Source organism: Cygnus olor, chromosome 2 (genome assembly GCF_009769625.2).
Source record: "Cygnus olor isolate bCygOlo1 chromosome 2, bCygOlo1.pri.v2, whole genome shotgun sequence".
Lineage (NCBI taxonomy): Eukaryota > Metazoa > Chordata > Aves > Anseriformes > Anatidae > Cygnus > Cygnus olor.
In genome coordinates, this window is record NC_049170.1 from 111475641 (window position 1) to 111495492 (window position 19852).

At 39.7% G+C, this 19852-nt stretch overlaps 1 protein-coding gene across 3 annotated transcripts in view; it reads right to left on the reverse strand.

The window, feature by feature from the left end:
* Positions 1-16887, reverse strand: part of TMEM241 (transmembrane protein 241) — a 55796-nt gene extending 38909 nt beyond the window's left edge. The window contains exons 1-8 of one of the 3 annotated variants that reach the window (XM_040547852.1): positions 16717-16887; positions 14721-14767; positions 12092-12169; positions 7807-7888; positions 4718-4795; positions 3069-3094; positions 1643-1694; positions 382-430 (exon numbers count right to left, since the gene is read on the reverse strand). In XM_040547852.1, the coding sequence (XP_040403786.1) occupies positions 382-430; positions 1643-1694; positions 3069-3094; positions 4718-4795; positions 7807-7888; positions 12092-12169; positions 14721-14767; positions 16717-16788 (484 nt within the window). In that variant the 5' untranslated portion in view covers positions 16789-16887. The remainder of the gene's footprint in view (positions 1-381; positions 431-1642; positions 1695-3068; positions 3095-4717; positions 4796-7806; positions 7889-12091; positions 12170-14720; positions 14768-16716) is intronic. The other 2 variants (XM_040547851.1, XM_040547850.1) reach the window with 2 other exon arrangements.
* Between the last annotated feature and the right edge of the window lie 2965 nt (positions 16888-19852).

The window sequence follows — 19852 nt, forward strand, 5'->3', positions numbered from 1 at the left end:
ATTTTAGAATACTTTTTGTGAGCTTTTAAATAAAATGTGTGTGTGCAATAAAGATATTATTTGTTTTTCTTCATGTTTCTTCTCCCCCCTGAGAGAAGCATCTCTTAGAGGCCAACCATTAAAAACTCCCAGAAAGTCTTAGTGTTGATTAAAACTGTGTGTGTATTTTCTCATCCACAATTAACTGACGGCAGTATCTAGTTTATTCCTTTGTTTTCAAAGGCTATAAAAGGTATGCACTTTCTTTACTGACCTTCTTTATTCTTTTCAAATGTTTCTTATATCAAAAAACTTAAATACCAATAACTTCATAATAAAGCTGATTTGCTTCTACAACACATTTACTTTTCAGAATTCTCCTTCCAAAAGGAAATGACTTACCAACGCAGATCAAGTGAACTAGGGCCCAGAAATAACCATTTGGATCAAACTGCAATAACGAACATCCAAGTAAATTAAAGCATGTTCATATAAACATAGGTATTACTATTTCCCTGCAGTACTTCATAAAGCAAATACATTGGGAGCTATGCTACAAGTATAGAGAAGAAGACTAAGAAAGTCTAGAGAAGACTAAAGTTCTTTCTGTTCCCCTTAGAGATTTGGCATATGCAAGGTATCTCTATCCTCTGTCACCCCGGTTCTCAGCCTTGGTGAGGACAGCTCTATTTCTTTCAGATACAGACACCATTTTAAACAGCCTGAGACTATGAACTCCAGCCTGTTTACTCTTCTATCACAGCCATTTTTCACTCAGCAGAAAAGTTCACTTCTGGCTGCCCCTGGACATTTGGACTGGCAGTCGGGGAGGGCTGAGGGGATCAGAGGAATACCACTAAGGTCTTGGAAGTGGTGTTCTTTTGCCTCCTTTCTCCTCTCAGCCCCTCCAGCAGCTAAGCAGTCTCTCTCCCCAAGGCTCTCAGTAACTGCAGAGTATCCTAAAAGAACACTCTATGAAGAGAGCCTACTGTACTCAATCAATGGGGAAAAAATAAACATTTTTGAGGGGAATTCACTTGGCCTATTTTTGACGTCTGCTTTCAGGTAAAATGGATTATACACCAGAAGTTCCTACTCTGTATCATAAAGGGAGCTAGCTCAGGTGCAACACTGTTGATATATGTCTATGTTTGATCAGATGCATCCAGACAAGTCCCATATTCTTCCCACCTGACTTCGGATATTAACTGAAGTCTCTAAATCAAGGAAGCAGCCGTCCTAAGCCTCCAAAAGAGAGACAGGCATCCGCAAAGAACAGATCTATGCTGGACTGAGCTACTCTAGATCTAGATACCTCCTTTCTTTCTCCAGTGGCCACCAAAAGTGCACAGAGTGATTACAAAGCTTATTTAGGAAACCACTTGCACATTCAAACTGAAGTGATTTGCTTAAAGCCCTCTAAGAAGTTATACCAAGGTCTTTTCTGCCACTGACTTCACTGAAGAGTTCCATGTGTGCACTGGTCAGAGGTTTTGCCAGGATGCAAATACATTAAAACCAGCAAGATTTTAACAAGGCAATACGCCACACTTACAACTCCTTTGCAGGAATCCTGCCCTAGCTTACAAGTAAAAGCTGCATCCCTTATATGAGAACAAACATCAAGGTCAAACTAGAGCTGTTTTACAAAAACAGAGCTCACCTGGGTGTCAAACAAAGGAAGGCACACTGCTGCTACCAGAAGGAACAGCACGCTGTGGGAAAGAGAAAAAAAACAGACTAAAAGCTCGTACTCCCAGTGAAATATGGACACTTCCACTCGATTCTACACTGATGCTTTGTTTACTTCATTTTTATTCCACGTATTTAAAAAGCAATTTCTGCCACCAAAATTAAGTTTTACATCAGACATTCTTCATAGCTAATAATACAGAACAAAGTTGTGCAAGAAGAAAAGCAGCACAAAACATCATTGAAATTGTATTTATTTATTTATTTTTAGGGAATACTGTTCTTCACTTGCCATCTGGCCTCCCTAGGCTTCTTCAGAATACTAAAACCAACCCATCTCTGGCTATGAACAGATACCAAAAAGTTCTGCCATTAAGACAAACTCCTTATTACAATTTCAGCAGTGGTGGCTCCATTAAAAGTATGCTGTTAGCTCCAGAACACAGAGCAAAGTGGGAGAGAGTGGCAGAATGGCAGAAACGATGTAAGTGCAGCTCAAATCCTCCCCTAGTCCATTGAGCTGGACTAAACAAAACCTTAAACTGTGGCTGTCAGGATTTCTACGGGTTACAAAGAAAATGCAGGTGTAGAATTTCTATGGACGATCACTATCAATAATAGTGAATATCTGCTTTTGCAGCTCATTTTCCCGCTTTCCAGGGACATAGAAGGAAAAGACAATAAATAAGATTGAAAACAACAAACTGGTGTCCTTGGCGATAATCCACTAGTGAAAATAAGGCCACAGTAAGTCAGCTAATGGGAACAACGCGGAGGAAGTAGGAAGACAGGGCCTCCAAAGACACTAACATATAAACCAAAACTGTCCACTCTAAGTACAGCTAAAAGATTGCAAAGCGTGGAGGACAGTCTTTCAAGAAGACGGGCAGGAAGAATGAAACTTTTAATACATGTATAGCCAACTTCTGTTTGTCACTTTATCTCCTTTTTGAAGCCTGCACAACTAGGCCCAGCCAAGATTGGTAAGGTTGTTTATCAATGCTAACAGAATGATGCTGGATGTCACCCACCTCTTCTTTCTTAGGAAAGGCATTTTTAGCTATTTTTTATCACATTGTCTTTTTCTTACTGTTTATCCACTGGGTTATCAAACCTGATTTCCATCTCTTTTTCAAAAACATTCTTACGATCACTGCTTTGTTACTTCTAGCTTTTTTTTATTTTTTATAATGAGAAAAAAAATGGATCTATTTAAGGAATTGTTAAAAAATTCATTTTAAAAACATTTAATTACTTCTGTTGCAATCTAGACTCACTGCCTACAGGAATATGTCTTAATATTCTTCATTGTTTTGATGTGCTATTATCTGAAACAAATACAGAAGCTGGAGCCAAAACAAGTCTGAATTTGAATTTGAGCAGTTTTTAAAACTTACCTACAGACTTTCATATGAGAGGTCTGCTGTAAAAAAGAACATATGATATCAAAATTAATCTATGTGATCACAGATGATCTTCCTGCACATTAAAAAGCCACTGAACACTCAACAGCCCATTATGTGTGAGTACTGCTTAGCAAATTTATTTTGAAAAAAAAAAAAAAAAAAAAAGAACAAGGATTACAGATGAGCCTACCCTCATTTTTTTTTTTTTTTTTTTTTTTTTTTTTAATATTTTCAGGTTATTTACCAGCAAGTAAACCTAAAACCATCCTCTAACTTAATACCTGGTCCTCACTCGCATCTTGAAGTGTACCAAAACTGTATTTTGTATGTATTCAAATATTAAGTATCCTTAATTAATTAGGTATTATCCCAACCAAATCAGTCTTGGTCTAAATTCATGAGTTTCCCAATCCCCTGGGCCAAAATTATTCCCCTGAAGACCCCTAGCAAGAGCTGTGTTTGCATTATCCTTCCCCATCATGCTTTTGTTTTCAAAGACAGGAAATATAAGCATGTGAGCTAGAAGAAAAAGATAAAAACACTTTGGCAGGGACACTAGACAGGGAAATATGCCATAGGGACATGCCATGGTCCACACTGTTAAATACCTTAGTCATAACCTTTCAGAGCTCTTCAGCTTGTCACGAATAGCAAACAGCCATTTATTTATCTTCTATATGCACAGCAGAGATAATGAAGGGAAGATCTCTTCCACTACAAGCCACAGGCCATTGCAGAAATGATTTTGTGATTTCCCAGTACTACCTCACACAACAGCTCTGGTTAGACACTTAGAATAGCATTTCATTGCCTAAAAAGAAAAATCTCCCATAGTGTAGTTGAAGAGCCAAAAAAAAAAATTCTTATTAAAGTAAGTAGGAATTGTTCTCCTCCCTTTAACAGGTATTGGAACAGATTCTCAAGCACTCAGAAACAAATCCAAAAATGCATTGTTTGTCCAAAATTTCATGTGGAGATGTGATCTATCTAAGGGTTACAGTAAGCAGAATTACATTAGGTGAGTGAGCAATCACTATTGGGGTTCCCCATGGCTCCATTTTAGGGCCGGTTCTCTTCAACGTTTTCATAAATGTCTTGGATTACTAGGACAAGAAGGTATTTTGAGTACGCCTGCAGATCATACTAAATTGGGAGGAGTGGCTGACTCCATCAAGGGTGGAGAGGCCTCGCAGAAAGATCTTGACAAATTAGAGAGCTGGGTAATCACCAACCGTATGAAGTTGCACAAGGGCAAGTGCCAGATTCTGCACCTGGGAAGGGGCAACCCCGGATACACATAGAGAATGGGGGACAAGAGGCTGGAGAACAGCCCTTAGCTCAAACGATTAAAGTCTTACATCTGGCTTAAGAGAGATGGGACCAAGCCAGTCTTTAAAATGCAGATCAAACCATCAATATGCACTTGCAGTCTTTCATCAACTAAAGAGGAAATGAAAACATCAATATAGATACTTGTCAACAGCAAATCTCTCTCTGGGACTCATTAGGGACTTGCTATCACAGCGAGAGCAGAAAAGCACGCAGCAGTAATGCCTATATAAAAAGAAATGAGGTGTTTTGTTATAGGGCAGTTATATCACAGGAGGTGCCTTGAATACCTCAATTAACAGACCAATTACCTCTTTCTGCACAAACTTCTGGAAGCCACAGGTTATGACTTCTGCTGCATTCTGTACAGTGAGGAACACTGGAATTGGCTGCCATTGGGAGAGAAAAAAAAAAAGCCTGAATCAACTCAGAACAGTCACTGGCATAGGAATGGGTGCTCCTCTTAGGGCTAGCTGTCCCAGGGCTTCGTGTTATTTTGTTTGTTTTTAAATTGTAAACCCATGTCATATCTCCTAAAGGGGACTTAGACCCATTCCAAGAGCATGATCACTATTACAAGGCACAGGCATCTTTAACCCTGATTGCTTCTCCCACTTTTGAGTGCTCAGTCTGTTCATCCAGAGCTACCATTGCAGTATTTGCCACAGGTTTTGCCTCTCTATTCATGTATCTACAGCCTCCACGGCGCACCATTCTCATTAGTTTTCCCATCTCTGTCTGCGGGTACTAAGAATACAGTGTTACTCCTAGCAACAAAAGTACGAGTAAGATTATTTTCGGCAATTGCTTTCAGTTCCTGCTAGGAAGAGCTGCCAGAAATTAGGGTGGAAATATGATAGTTCACACACGAGTGATGCTGAAATTATATCCAACGAGGCATCTGGCCACCATCCCAATATGAAATCATTAAGCAACAAACCCCAGTGATAACAATAATGAGTAAGACGCCCATCGCCCCAAGCAAAACCAACTTGAATTAGTGGTTCATAATACTTCCTCCAAATCAGATCCATGGTCTCTCAGACAGTTGAAACAGAAGCAACTCTCTGCTCCAATTAAGATAATCTAAAGACTAAAGCAGTTGTAGGAAGCAGTATTTCCCTTCTTATGGATAGTATTTAAATCATGAGTAGCGAATAAGTTAATTTCTCAGTGATGTCCTTGCCTTGTAAGTATCAGATAGTATCACCTCCCTGTCTTGACTTTGCAATCAGAAATCTGTATTTTTCTCTTCTTTCCCATAAAGCTGGATAAGGATCACTACATAAACATTTAAAGCCATAGCGACAACTGAGGTGGATCCATAAACACAACAGTTTCACCAAGATAACTCTTAACACCTCTAAATTAGCAAGGAACGAAAAATCACACGAACAGAACTAGCATGAATTTGTCAGCTCCTGCTTCACTGTTTCTGAAAACCAATTCACAACCCTGTTGCTGGACAGCTAAGCACAGTAAAACAGAATTATCTAACATAAGCATCCTGAGCCTGACACGATAGGAAATACAAGTAACTGTAATGAAATAACCACATACAAGGCTGCAACATGACAGCAACATTTACATTATTCCTTTTGTGAAGCCAATTTGTTGGGTTTTTCTTTCCTCCCTCTCCCCTACTCCACTTTTGGCTCTTCCGTATGTGTTTCAGAGCCAACAATGGCTCCAGTTTGCCTAGCCCTGTTAACCTTCTCCATATGTCTATTGTCTTTGATGTGACTATGTCTTTAATTTGTGAGTGGACTTGATGCTAACAAAAAGAAAGGTTTGCTAGTTGGACAGGCAGGGTGAACAGGCTCTGTACAAACCTCCCCTCACAGTTCTGCATACTTTTGCTAATGCATCACAGTCCAGAGCTAAGCAGCCCCCTCCTCCAGTCCCAGCCCTGAACTCCTGGGCAGGAGAGACTGCCAGTGACTCTTGGGAGAGACACAAGTAGAGACTATATTACAGTCCTGGCATTGTACAGTAGCGTTTGAAAGTGGGCATCCCTGGTTTTGATCCAAAAAGTTCACATAATTTCTGCTTTGGAAACAAACCCACTTAATTCAAGTATACTTGTGAGGTGAGCCATTTTGGTACAAGGATTGGGAGAGTGCATTTTTCTTCTCGTTATGTCATAAAACTGTTGTAGGCAAAGTTACTGTAAATAAAGCTGGCACGTAAGATTGAATTTAAGACCAGTACAAGGAACTATATACTAATCATGGCCTAACACTACTTGTCTTTCTTCCTAAAATGGCCACAGAAATAGGCCTCAAAATCCTCATCCATGAACAACAAAAAGCCATGCAGAAATGCGAGATGCTCCTGATGAACGGTTTGGGATAAAAATCAAAAAAACATTCACAGGCCCTCTGCCACTCCAGCACATCTTACTCTTGAATGACCATGGAGTAGGAAAGGCATGGAAATAATGTAATTTACGGGACTCTGAAAGTAGACATAACAAGAGAGTATATAATTCAGACCTCCTCCACCTCTCAGGTGAGCAGGCAGAAAAGGTGCTGCTGCCAAGGCTTTATCCTTGTTTCCAGGCAGCTCTTTCCTTAGAGATCTTTGCTGAGTTTACACCAGGGAAGCCCCATGGAACTTGCTTTGATAAGGAACTAAGAGGAAGTAAATGCAATCACCATGAGAGAGAGCTAATCTGGAGGCATGTGGCTTCTGAGCATACAGCCAGGCTTTACCGGATATCACTGGGGTCTAAAATGAGGCCCACCGCATTGGCCAAGAGGACAGAGACCATCTGTCAGGTTTTTTTGAGAAACGCTGGCTCACTTAAGTAAAAGGCAGTCAGCTTTAATGAAAGCAGGTTTGAGATCCCATGAATAAACATTTGGTAGGTTATTGTGATTCAAATGGCTCATCAATCCAATGACTCTAACCACTCCCATAATCTCTTCCCAACTTTCAATTTATTTTCTCAAATCTTGTAAAGCCTTAAAGCCTCTCACTGAAAGAGTCTTCATCCTCTTCCTGGAAGGATTTCCCACAGAAATGTGTCCCATTCACTCTTTTGCTTATAGCTAAGTTATAGCTAAGAACTTCTGTAACTTCTTCCCTACTTGCACAGTTCAGACTACTGACAATCTGTCTGCAAAACCCTGAGTATCCTGGAGAGATGCTGAGTTCTTCAGACTGTCAGAGAGACCAAGGAAAGATGAAGGTATTTTGTGCTTTTTGTTACTGCTTTACACTTTGTAGGACCGGACTGCTGCTCTAGCACCATTAACAGATTCTGTATTATTTGAGCTCCTCCACCTTTCTTTTCCCCCAACCCAGGAACAGCATTAAACCCCCTGTACGAAGGGAACATTCTTTGCTCAAAAAGTCGAGGCGGTAATGAACTGACTTCTACTTGTGCATTTCTTACCAATCTAGATAGCGCCCTAGAGCCAGCGTAAATAATGCCCACAAAAAGTACTGAAGCAGGAAGCCACGACAGGATTTCGGACCTGTGAAAACAATTAGAATTGCATTACTTCACCACGTTCTGTTTACATGCAGTCAGCAACACTTACTTGCAAGGAATATTACATATATATTCAAAAGTGTGCATATTAAATTTATTGTCTGATTGTTCAATATTCCTCTCACTTACTAAAGAAGTCTCTGAGACAGAAATGGACCACTTCAACTAATCCCAAATAGACAGTATTTCTGCTAGTTCCTTTCCTGTACTTCTTCCTTGGCTGCTCTCCTACAAAAAAATGTTTATTTCATAGTAATTGCTCCTATTGGTTTTAAGGGAGAGCAATTTCATTTTAATAAGTTCCTTGATACACTGTAAAAGGAAGAAAAAACTTACAAATGAAGGCATAAAATGGCGCACTTGCACAGACAGCACACATTTTCACTATGTACAAATACACTTGCCCACCCACACATTCATTTCTCAGCCAGATTTACAAAGAGATCCTTCCTAAAGATCAGATTGTCTCTGTGGGAGCCTGTCTCTTGAGATTTCCTAATGATACTCCTTTGACTAAGCCAAACTCCTAGAGGCAGTTTGACAATTAATGGAGGAATGAAGTCATTGCAGATTGATCTTGCGGTGTTTTGTGTTTTTTTGTTAAGTCTTCGTTACGGCAGTCAGGTCAGGTCTCAGTTTTGAGAAGGGGCTTCAGAATTTGCACTCTTCCTTTTTTGATCTCGGTACTTCAGGGAAAAAATGAATCAGGTAGGTGGTAAACTTCAGAGAGAATAATGTAAGATTTTGAGCAAGGGAGGAAAGAAGTGACAGCAATTTAAAGGACTAAATCAGAGGTTTCCCAGGACTGAAGACAATGTTACCTTCATTCACTCTTCCTAAACCTTGAATTAAAGTTTTAGCATGTAATTCTGTTTCTTTAAAATGAAGGCAAATTATTTGCAATTCATCAGCTTGGATTATGCTTCCAACTAGCATATAAGAGTCAAAATATAGTTACCACTATAGTAACACACTTCATTAAATACTAAAAAACAGACAAATAAAGGTAAAAAAAACAGTCTAAATGAAGATACATCACGCCCAAGGATTTCTATAAGCTTTAAGACAAGGAAAAAAAAAAGTTTCCTTTCTTTATATAATTTTCCAAGATATTTGATTTAAAAAAAAAACAAAAACAAAACACAACAGTGTAACAAGAAATAGTCTTTATATCCTTCTACTGGCACAAAAAATTGCTGTTTATTTGTTTTTTCCCCTCCAGTAGTCATCATCATTTTTACAGAAAACCTGTGCCTTTTAAGGTTATTGACTTCAACTGGAATTTCGCTAAGATCAGGATTTAAAACTGTCATACCTCACTGCCAATGACTTCACATCACCAAAAAAATTGAATTGGCGTAAATTCAAGAAAGAAGGAAGGGAAGAAGAGAAATGAAGGGCTGGGAAGAAGGAACACAAGATGAAAACTTAATTTCCATTTAAAGCATCAAAATACTGCTCTTTCATGTTCCCCACCACTAAATTCTAGGTATGTGAAATATGTCTCCATTTCCAATGCAGCATTGTGAAGTGCAATGGAAAAGGGCTTCAGATACTTTTCCCAGGATGTGAAAAGAGAATTTTATGCTGCCAAGTGGGAATTTCAGGACTGAAAAAGAATGCATGCATGTTTGATGTAGTATGTCAGCACCAACGATCTGTCTTGCATGCAGACCAATTAGTAGCTTCCTATGCTGGCAATACAGCAATGTACGTGCAAAACAGGCAAGCTCAGTGACGTAAAAGAACTGATGAGTTTGTGGTTGCGGGGCTAGATCCAAAGCCCACTGAAGTCAATGAGCAGTTTCCCTGAAACCATTCTTTGAAGCTTTGGCTTAGGCAAGGCTCTTAGCTGCTGCTTAGCTCTGGAGAAAATTCAACACCAGCAGAAACGCCAAGCAGAACACAGAGGCCTTAGGTGCCTACAAGGGTTAGGCAGAAGCTGGGCAACACACTGCAGCACTGGAAGCATTATGCAGGTGATACACACATATCCTCTGCACTCCACTGCGTTCCTCTTTTGGATACAAGTTTTGCAGACAATCACTATTCACCCTGTAGAAGCAACAACCATGATGAGAAACTCCAGCAGTACTGAAGAGAAGCGTATGAAAAGCAGGATATCCATAAAAACAAAGAGAAATTACTCTAAATATTAAGTTTAGTGGAACCGAGGACCTGTTTTTATTTGCTTTATTGTGAAGCTAGTATTCCTGACTTTGTCATATCCTTCAGAAAAAGTGTAGTGATCTCTATGTAACAAAATAATTCTTCTGAAATACTTTGAGATAACCTGAGCTGGCTCAGAAAGCACGAGATCAGTCTGCAGAACAAAAATATTCAAGACTTTGTAGAAACACACAGATGGGTAGCAGTTTGTTATTTCCAGTATGAGAAGACTGATGACTGGATATAGTAGTTTTAAATACTCTAAATATCCTACATGTACACACACAAAATAGATCCAGAGACCAGAATTCTTCAAGAGAGGGAATAAAAAATGTCCTTTCCAGACCACTGGGAGAATATCTTTGCAGGGGAAACAGCAGACAAAAGCTCTGAAGCACTATGTTTTGTTTTGTTGTTTTTTTGTTTTTTTTTAAATAGAGGAGATCTATGCTACAAGTTGAGTTCAGCAAAGCATGCTCTTAATTCTTCTGAAGAAAGATTTAAATTCATGCTTAAGTACTCAGCTGAACGATAGCTAAAACACATCATTTAATTCTGGTCATTTCATTTGTTCCACAGCAGATACCAAATGCATGTTCTGGAAAACTACGGAAGAGCTTTCTCAAGGTTTGTTTAAATCAGTTTCCCTAGTGTATGCTGACATCTAGTGGTGTCTCGACTTTTTTACTTTCTTGATTTAAGGCAGAAGTAATTTCTCATCTAGTGATGAAAAGATGAATTAAAAAGGACATCGCTGATGGCTGTATTCCTTTGTCCTTCAGGCTGTACTGTGAAGACAAAATATGCATAAACAAGAGATATATTTGATAACAATATGTATCAGTAACTGTTACTAAAGCAAAGTTTGGAACCTAATTCCGCTTCAACCAGCATCAATAACTGCTTTCGGCACCAGTATCATTTTATCTAAACATAAAGATAAAAGATAGGAAGTTAAATTTTGTTTCCATTTACAAGTTCACTTAGGTTTCAGGGGTGATGTACTCACTTGCACACATTAAAAAAAAAAACAAAAACAAAAAAAAAACAGAACTTAGCCTGGTTCTTCTCACACACATACACGCAGAAGATTTCATTCTAAATGAGAAGCTACAATCAATTGCTTGTAACCCAAACAGAAAAGTTATCAGCTGTCATTTGCTAATACAGAATCACTGATTAAAAAAAGAAGTGAACTCTGGCAGTCATCTAGTCTGATACCCTAGATTCAGATTTAAGCCACATTGTTCAGGTCATTCAGTATTTTTTTTTAATATCTCCAGTGATGGGGATTCAACAATTTCTGTAGGTAAACTATCTTATAAATCGTAGCATTTTGTGAAATATAAAGGATATGCCACATTCCATACTATGGAATGGATCTATCTGAACACAGTACAGTATTCTAGGTGACTCTTCTAATTTGCAGCCACACTCACTTCAAGAAGATGATCTCGATCCAACAAAGCACATTTGAATTTGGAGTTTGATTATTATACCAACCCTGTGCACTGCAATGGCTACTCTTGCCATGCATTTATGAAGACTAGATGTACACATAAGAGTGTGTCCCATAAATGAGAATCATACACCTCTTAGAGAGGAAAGGCAGATTACAATTTCAGACTCCACTGCAATTAGATTTTAGGAAAGAGGGCTTTTAACTAATATTACAGAGGTTTCTATTATGGTACTTTTAAGATAATCTAGGGAGGAGATGCAGACAAATGCTTAGATGAATTAGCTTGTAGTCTTCTCTAATGGCTTCCTTTTTTCATTATCTTACCAAAAGTTACACTGAATCCACTTTATATTAATAATCTGTTGAAATGCATGTCCTTGAACGTTCATTAGACTGAAACACAAGACTTCACCTATACTTGTGAGGCAGAACACACAGATACACACAAAGTCTTATGTTTTTAGCAAGTTAGCAACTTCCACAACCAACTTAACCACGCTGTAACTCTACTACAGAAAATAAGTATTTAATCAGATACTGAAAACCCCACAGTACCTTGAACACAAGCTTATTTCCACCCAGCCCAACTTCCAGGAGATATGAAGCAGAATTCCACCAACTAACGTCTGCCACCTGAAATAGAAACAAACACTATCTCTAAATTGTTTGTCTTTTTTTAACCATGTGGAGCATGATTTCAGAATCCCTAGAGCTTCTCATGGCACACCCAGGACTATAGTTATTACTGTTTCTCCAGGTTATCAGGGATGGCACTATTCCTCTTCGAATCTTTCATTTTCTGGGTCTTTATTTCCTCCAATTTTTCCTATTACTTTGGTGCTTCCAATCCTCCCAGTTTTTTTTTTTTTTTTTTTTTTTTTTTTTTATAAAGGACCATCTACCAAGATCACCTTAGTCATGTTATTGAATACCCATTTTATTTTTTCTCCCAACACAAGATTAACAATAATAATAGTGCTGTTATAACCATGATAATCTAAAGATGCAATTGAGGCAAGGTTTGTGACAAGAGATATATAGCTGTTCATACATAAACTGTCACTGTTAGAGCAAATAAACATGATTTCAGAATTCAGACTGACTTCAGCTGGATGAACCAATAAGCCCCAAGGACGAAGTGTGTAGTCCTGGTAATTTCAAACATTAGCTTTATACTTTTCATTGTTATTCATGCTGGGCCTAGATTACACACTCCCTAGAACAGAGATGGCATGTTTTCCCAGCATCTTGTGTAGCAAGCACCAACTGAAGTGTCATCGACAATCAAATCATTATGCTGCAGGAGCCTCTGCTTCAGAGCATCTAGAGAAAACGCCTTTACAGACAGATAACTTTGCATATAAACCACAATACTGTTACACACCTTTTCAATGAGAAAAATCACAATTACACACGTTCTGAATTGACTTACCTATCTAATAATTTAGCCTGTCACAAAGGTATTCCTTAGTCTACTGCACAAATAGCATGTGAGGCCTCAGCAATGTCTGAAGGTAGTTTTGACTGCAGGTAAAATTAGTACTGACGTATGGTGATTTTTTTTAAGCTTTAAAATAAATGATCATCTCCCTTCTTCAGGCTAGTGGTTTTCAGAGAGGTGTTTCTTGGGTGAAAATACTTGAGCATTTAGCACAGACAGATACTGCACAACAGCATAAAGTCACGTTAACAGGTACAGAAATGGGTTTATTGATTATTCCCATTCACTCCAATAAGGAATTATTTTTAAAATCTCTCTCATGCACACGTAAATTGACAAATGTTTGCTATATGCAGCATTACCTACAATTAGACATTGTGCATAAGGGCATGACGAACATTCAACGCTACTATCACAGGTCACTTGACCTTTTCCGGATGAGGGACGTTTCAGAGCTTAAAAGCCAGATTCCCTTCTTGTTTGCTGCAGGCTTGATCATGCTCTGTATTCCAAACCACTGATGAGTTCCCATCAACTTTACATGAAGAATATTGCATCATGTCATGTTTTAAAGACAGAAGACAAAGCTTGTAATAATTTCATATCCTCAGCACCACTGTCATGTTCTCTTACATTATAGAGGGAACAAAAGTAACGTCAACAAACAGCAACGACATGAAGTGGGCCTAACACTTGCTCCTTTGTTCATCTACCTTAGCGCTACATGAAAGCGCACCTGAGTCACTTAATTTTCAAGGGATGGTCACTTTTAAAAAGCAGAATTAATAAAATGCATCTCAGATGCATTTCCAAATAACAGGAAAAAGGAAATAACTGTGGTAACACAGACATCATAAAGCAATTCTTTGTCATTGAGCATATGGCTTTTTACTGTTGACTTACCACACTCATGTTTGACATACATTACGCAAGATCCTTTCCCCATACGCTAAAAGCCCTGTCCAAGAGACTGTGTGTTTACTGAAGGAAGCATTCATTGCATATGGAGCTGAGTATACTCAGAGAAAACGGAGATTGCCAGGTGAATTATTCCTAGAGTCAATTACAGCCCTGGAGCTGCAAGTCAGGCAAAAATGTAAGCCACGCTAAGCAACAGTAAAGGAATTAAAAGATATCCAACATCTGCAGATTTTACCAGCATCTCAAAAGAACAAAAGGGAGAAGTATTAAATGTAAGAGGACAGAATTTCACTAACTGTCTCTCAAATTATTAACAGTACCGATGGTCTGTGAACACTTGGCAAAACAGTAAATTTTTCATTACTGTCATTAAGGTATTGTAAGGACTACACAGCTACAACAAATGTCAAGCATGAGAATAAGCAGCACTGTATTTGCGTATGCCTTAAGATGGATTTAAGGTCAGTTTTCATTAGCATAGTAAAAAAGAATACACCAAATCTGCCTGTTACCCATGAGAGCCGTATCCCATGAAGACAGGCTGTACTACAATTACTATTTTTCTATGCTAAAGCATAAAACTCCCATGAAAACCAAGAAATTATGGGGTCTATATATCCTAATTACATTACCATCATCATGTTTAAAAGTTAACTAAGGCAAATTAATGTCTGTTTTACTAAGGCTTCATGAAGTACGTTCTCTAGACAGCAACAGCCAGTAACAGCATGAAGTACCAAAGTTGGCTTCAGCATGGAACGGCAAGACATTTACTGATTAAAGTCATTTTTCAAACAATTGTATTCTTAAAATGGTACTTACCCTTGAAAAAGGGTAGGGTAGGTAAATTTCAGGACAGACAGGACATACTGGAAAACAAACACCAAATTAATGGACCTCAAACATCCACAGAGTTATAACATTAACAACCGATTACAAGAGCAACAAAATACGAGAAGCCCCTACTGAAATAAAGAAACGTAAAAAAATAAGAGACAGTCTGAACATTTTCTGTAACTTCTTTTCCTGTGCCAAAACTGCTGGATGTTCCCCCAGTCACCGTGGAAGGTAGCAGACACAGAAGTGCATGAGGCACAGAGCAGACACACTGAACAGCGGAGAGAAGGATGCCTACCGAGTTGCTCTTTTACTTGCTGAGCACACGGCACACTTTGCACTGAACGGGAAAAGGACGTACAGGAACAAAAAGATACAAGAACTTGTCCGTTAAAATCATATCATACCACAGAGGCAAGCTTTGGCAGGATTAAGACCGATAACTTTGAGATAATTGTCTCCTGATGATTAATCAATTTGTACCTAATGCTGCTCGCCCAGTTTTGTGTAAAATATGTAGTCCATAAAGCCCTTTGGCGATGTAATACACTGCGCAGATGTGGAAGTAGGCTTTGTGTCTTTGCTTTAGCATGCTTTGTCAGGGTCTGCGTGTATGGGTGCAAGCATTTTTTCCCCACATACGCATGCGACTATGAGACAGAAATGCATCGGCCTTTCCATATGTACACCAGGATCTAACAACTTCCTGTGATAAAGTACACGGACACTATTTGTGCAAAGGAGAAGAACAACTGAAGCTTCCTCAGTGGAAAGGAAAGGTACCTGCCATTCCCTCCAGGAGCCAGCAGCAGCTGTCAATGAACACGAGAAGTTGAAAGCTTTCAGCAGAGATGAAACTGCACCGAACACTTTGCAAAGTCATTTTTAGAGGTGGTGGTGACACGTTACTGAGAAACTGGCATCAATACACACAAAGATAAGGCATGTTGGCTCACAAGGGGTCGTGTTATGCACAGATTTGTCAGAAGTAGCAATTGGTTTTTAAATCGGGAGGGCATACCTGTGCAAGTCCATACCCCCATGTCCATTTATATACCATCTGGGACAAACGGAAGGTCTATATTCTGATTATTTTCAGCCTCATTATGTTAAAACCTATTTTCAAGTTTGAAAACAGAGGCCCTACATCAAAGCTCTTTCAGCTTCCTCTTAAGTAGAGTTAAGCCAAGCATCTTTTCCAACACAGGAGGCAGCTTGCCAGCTGTTCTACCCCTTTCTTTTTCACTAGCCAACACACCTCATTTGACAGATTTGGTAGGAGCAATATCTCCTCCTAGGAACTCAGCTTCACTTCTGGACTCTGATCTACTTCTGGGCATCCTTAAGGGCAGACGTGCCTCAGAGCAGAAACCAGCAGGGCACACCAAGAACAGATTTCAGTCTCGTCTCCAGAACACCACATTTCTTTAACTCTCCCTCAGGAAATCCGTGCCCTGGTTACTTCAAAAACACATCTTTTCTTTCAGAAAGCTACAGGCAGAAACACAGACACTCTCTCTGAAAAATTGGACGGGAAGGGGTAGCAGCTGTCTCCCGTATCAACACAAACTATTGCAAACTATGTTTAAGCAGTACACTTTTGTTCACACTTTGGCCACTTGGATCCTTCAGCAATACCAACTAAGCTGCAGAGCGGCAAACAGATTTCTTGCCCTGAATTTGACAGACACCTTGCCCTCAATCTGCAAATTGATTAAACCCCACGAGCATGCACAGAAGCTAATGCTGGCCTGCTACTACACCACTCCGACCACTTATCACGGATGCCCGGCACTATCACCCCACGCCACCCATTTTGTGAGGCGAAGGGGACCGTGAGCTGGGCAGCCAGCCCTCTCCAGCCCCGCGGGGGCTGCCCGGTCCCCGACCGCAAGCCGCAGGCCGCCGCCACGTGTCCCGGGGTCCCGACTTCAGCCACCGCCGCCCCGGCCTCTCTGGGCTCCCCTCCGGAGCACCTCACCTTGTTGGTGAAGCAGGACGCCAGGTAGAAGAGGCAGAAGGCCAGCCCGCCCGCCGGTCGCTTCAGGTACATCGGGCACCGGCCCAGCCGCCCGCGGCGGCCATGGCGGGCCAGCGGCCGCTCCCCGGGGCGCCTCCTCCTGAAGGGGGCGAGGCCGCCATGAGCGGGGCGGTGCGGAGCGGGGCCGGGCCCCAAAGGGGGAATGTGGACACGATTTCTTTGCTAGCCGGGTGTCACCGGCCGTAATTGCACTCGTGTTCATTTAGATGACATCCGGAGCGATGCGAGGACAGAAAAAAACGCAGGCTTGGATCAAAATGGAAGCGTCTGCACGACGAGCAGAGACCAGAATCCCTCACTCTGTATTCATCCGCTGCTTTACACTAACATAAATTCCAAGCCTATTATGACAAACTTTAATTTTGATAATTGCCATTCCTTGCACGTAAGGAATACACACCTCCTGTGACACCTCCGGGCTCTCAGAGATGCAGCCCAGAGACAGAATTTGCCTCTGCTCCCCGCTTCTGACAGGTTAGCATTTCCAGCTTCAAACATTGCACTTACAAATATGCTATTAAACCTATCAGCCCACCTTTTTGCCTGTGTTTAGTTATCAAATTGAAGCTGAATGGAGGTGTATGGATGTGCGGGATTTTTTCTTTCAATGCTATGTGTGAAATGAAAAGCACAACTTCTGAGGAAAACAACAACAACAACAAAATGTTACAGACAGAATTAAATTTTGTGTTCTTGTCCTGCTTGGTTTTAGTCATCACTGTGATGACTAACTGAGAGCATTATCAAGAGAAATTAACATTGTTAATTAGGGAATATTTGATAAGATTTTTTTTTCTTTAAAAAATAAACTGGTTTTGTTAGTCTGCATTTAACTCCGGGATTTGACAAACATGAAATATTCAAAAAAGTCCAACTTTGCAACACAAATTTCCTTTCCAGTTTTCTAAATATCCAAGTAGCTTTCCAGTAAAAATAGGAAGAAAAAAAAAAAAAAGACTTCTCATTTATATAGCGAAAAATTAATCATTTGGGGTACTTTTTAGTAAAGAAAAGCTAACAAATCTTTTGGGACTTCTTTTAGTGTAAACCAGAAAAAAACAGAATAGTGTTTCTTTTATCTTCAGTTGCAGGACACATTTCAGAAAACAGTTAAGAGAACAGCCCTTTTATTAAAAAAAAAATAATAATAATAATAGAATATCTTAACAAGCATAAATTGCTTCCTTTGTATTTAATTTTAGCTGTAGTATTTGAACATTATGTTTGTTCAATGACAAGTTAAGCTTTATAGTAAAATATGTGAATGCTCAACTTGAGATATTTGTGTGTTCTCTGCCTTTGGCAGATCAAGATTATTTAACGGTAAGTCATTTCACAAACTGTAGCCTGTGTTGCTTAACTTAGACTGTTTGGAGATAGTCCCTGGAGGAAAAAAAAAAAAAAAGTAGCAAATAAGAGCAAGCAACTAGGTTTTACAGCAGTACTTATGTACAGCAGTGACGTGTAAACTATGAATACCCCAGGGAGGCAGAGAAGCAGTGGATGACATGTCCTACCTAGTCCTGGGCGTTCTTGTATCACGTCACAGGTCAGCCGTGCTCTTGCCTGATCAGCAGGGCCCTACCTGTGCTGTTCTCATCTTGACTTTGCTCACGTAATGCAATGTACAGGGTCTCTCTGTACATGTGCACCCTATTTTGAAGAAAGCAGCACAAATAAGGGAGTGGTGAGCATGGCCTAAATTGGAGAGGGAGAAGGGAAACTAACAGGTAGAGCAAGGGCAAATCCACCTCACAGCATGAGCCTGTCTAACCTGCTAAGTTGAGTCTCAAAAGGCAAAGTCAGCAGACAGAACTCAAGGGCCTCACAGTCCCCACTGCACCAAGACAAATTCAAACACTTTGGTCCATGAAACGCAATCCTGTGTGGTTTGTAAGGAGTTGGCCCAAAAGAGACATCTGATTTCTTGTGCTGAAAGGTTTGGTCCATCCTGGACAACAGCGATCACTTACATGCCACAGTAACAGATGCAATGGAAATGGACATGTAGATGATACAGCACTTCCACTTCACAGATCTTGTGTTCAAGAGCTCTGAAAATCAGTAAGCAGACAAAAGTATACTTTGCATTGTGCCATAAATTCAGCCTGTAAGACTTTAAGAAAGAATAAGAAAAGCTAACTTGGATCTACAAAGTCTGATGTAAGCATATAATAAGAATAACTTTGACTTTTTAATCTAGCTGAGTGTAGTTTTCATACAAAATATTACACTCATATCTCTCTTCATGTTTCTTGAGGTGTTTCTTATTAAAACTGGGAGACTTGGGCAAAGATTATGTATTTTCATGGAGCAAAATGCAGAGGCAGGTTTGAATTCTTATAAATCACTTAAAGTGTGGAATAAAGAATGAAGATAAAAAATTCTGCCAATGTTGTTTATCATAACTAACTTGAGTTACATATTCAGTAATTGCTAAACAGCTTTAGAAATATTTTGAGTAACATGAAGGGAAGTTTCTGCTCTGTCTAGATTTTAACTTTTTTTCTCAGGAGATGTGAATGTATGGCAAATGATTTTGTTTACATCTGATTTTGCATAGCATTTCTTTGCGTAATTTAGTTCAAAGTTTGATTCATTCATTTAAGGGGTCATGGGATCAAGGCCTCAGTCATGTAATATTCATTTTAGGAGGACTTGCTTTGATTTCTTTATTAGACTGCAGAACTAAAGAATGTGAAAAAGACTTATTTCTGAAAAATAAAAACCGAATAAAAGACATAAGAATATGTCATTATGAATGTGTTTTTCTGAGCCAAAAACTAAAATGTTTTTTTAATCAGTGCTTGTACATGTGTGTGAGAGTGCTAGGTTATCTCAGGGCAGCAGGACATTGCATTGGCATCCTGTTCATTTATATAGCTGATAAATTTAGCCAAAGAAGATTGAAGGGAGCATGGCAGCAATCTTCAAACCCCAAAAGGCTGCTGCTCAGGGAAAGGAAGAATTTCTTTCAGCCAGGGCCGCAGGTGGCGAGGGCAAGAACCGCACTGCTGCTGCTTCACCGGACCGAGCCATCCTAGTGCCTCCCCGGCGCACGTCTGCATGGTGCCGG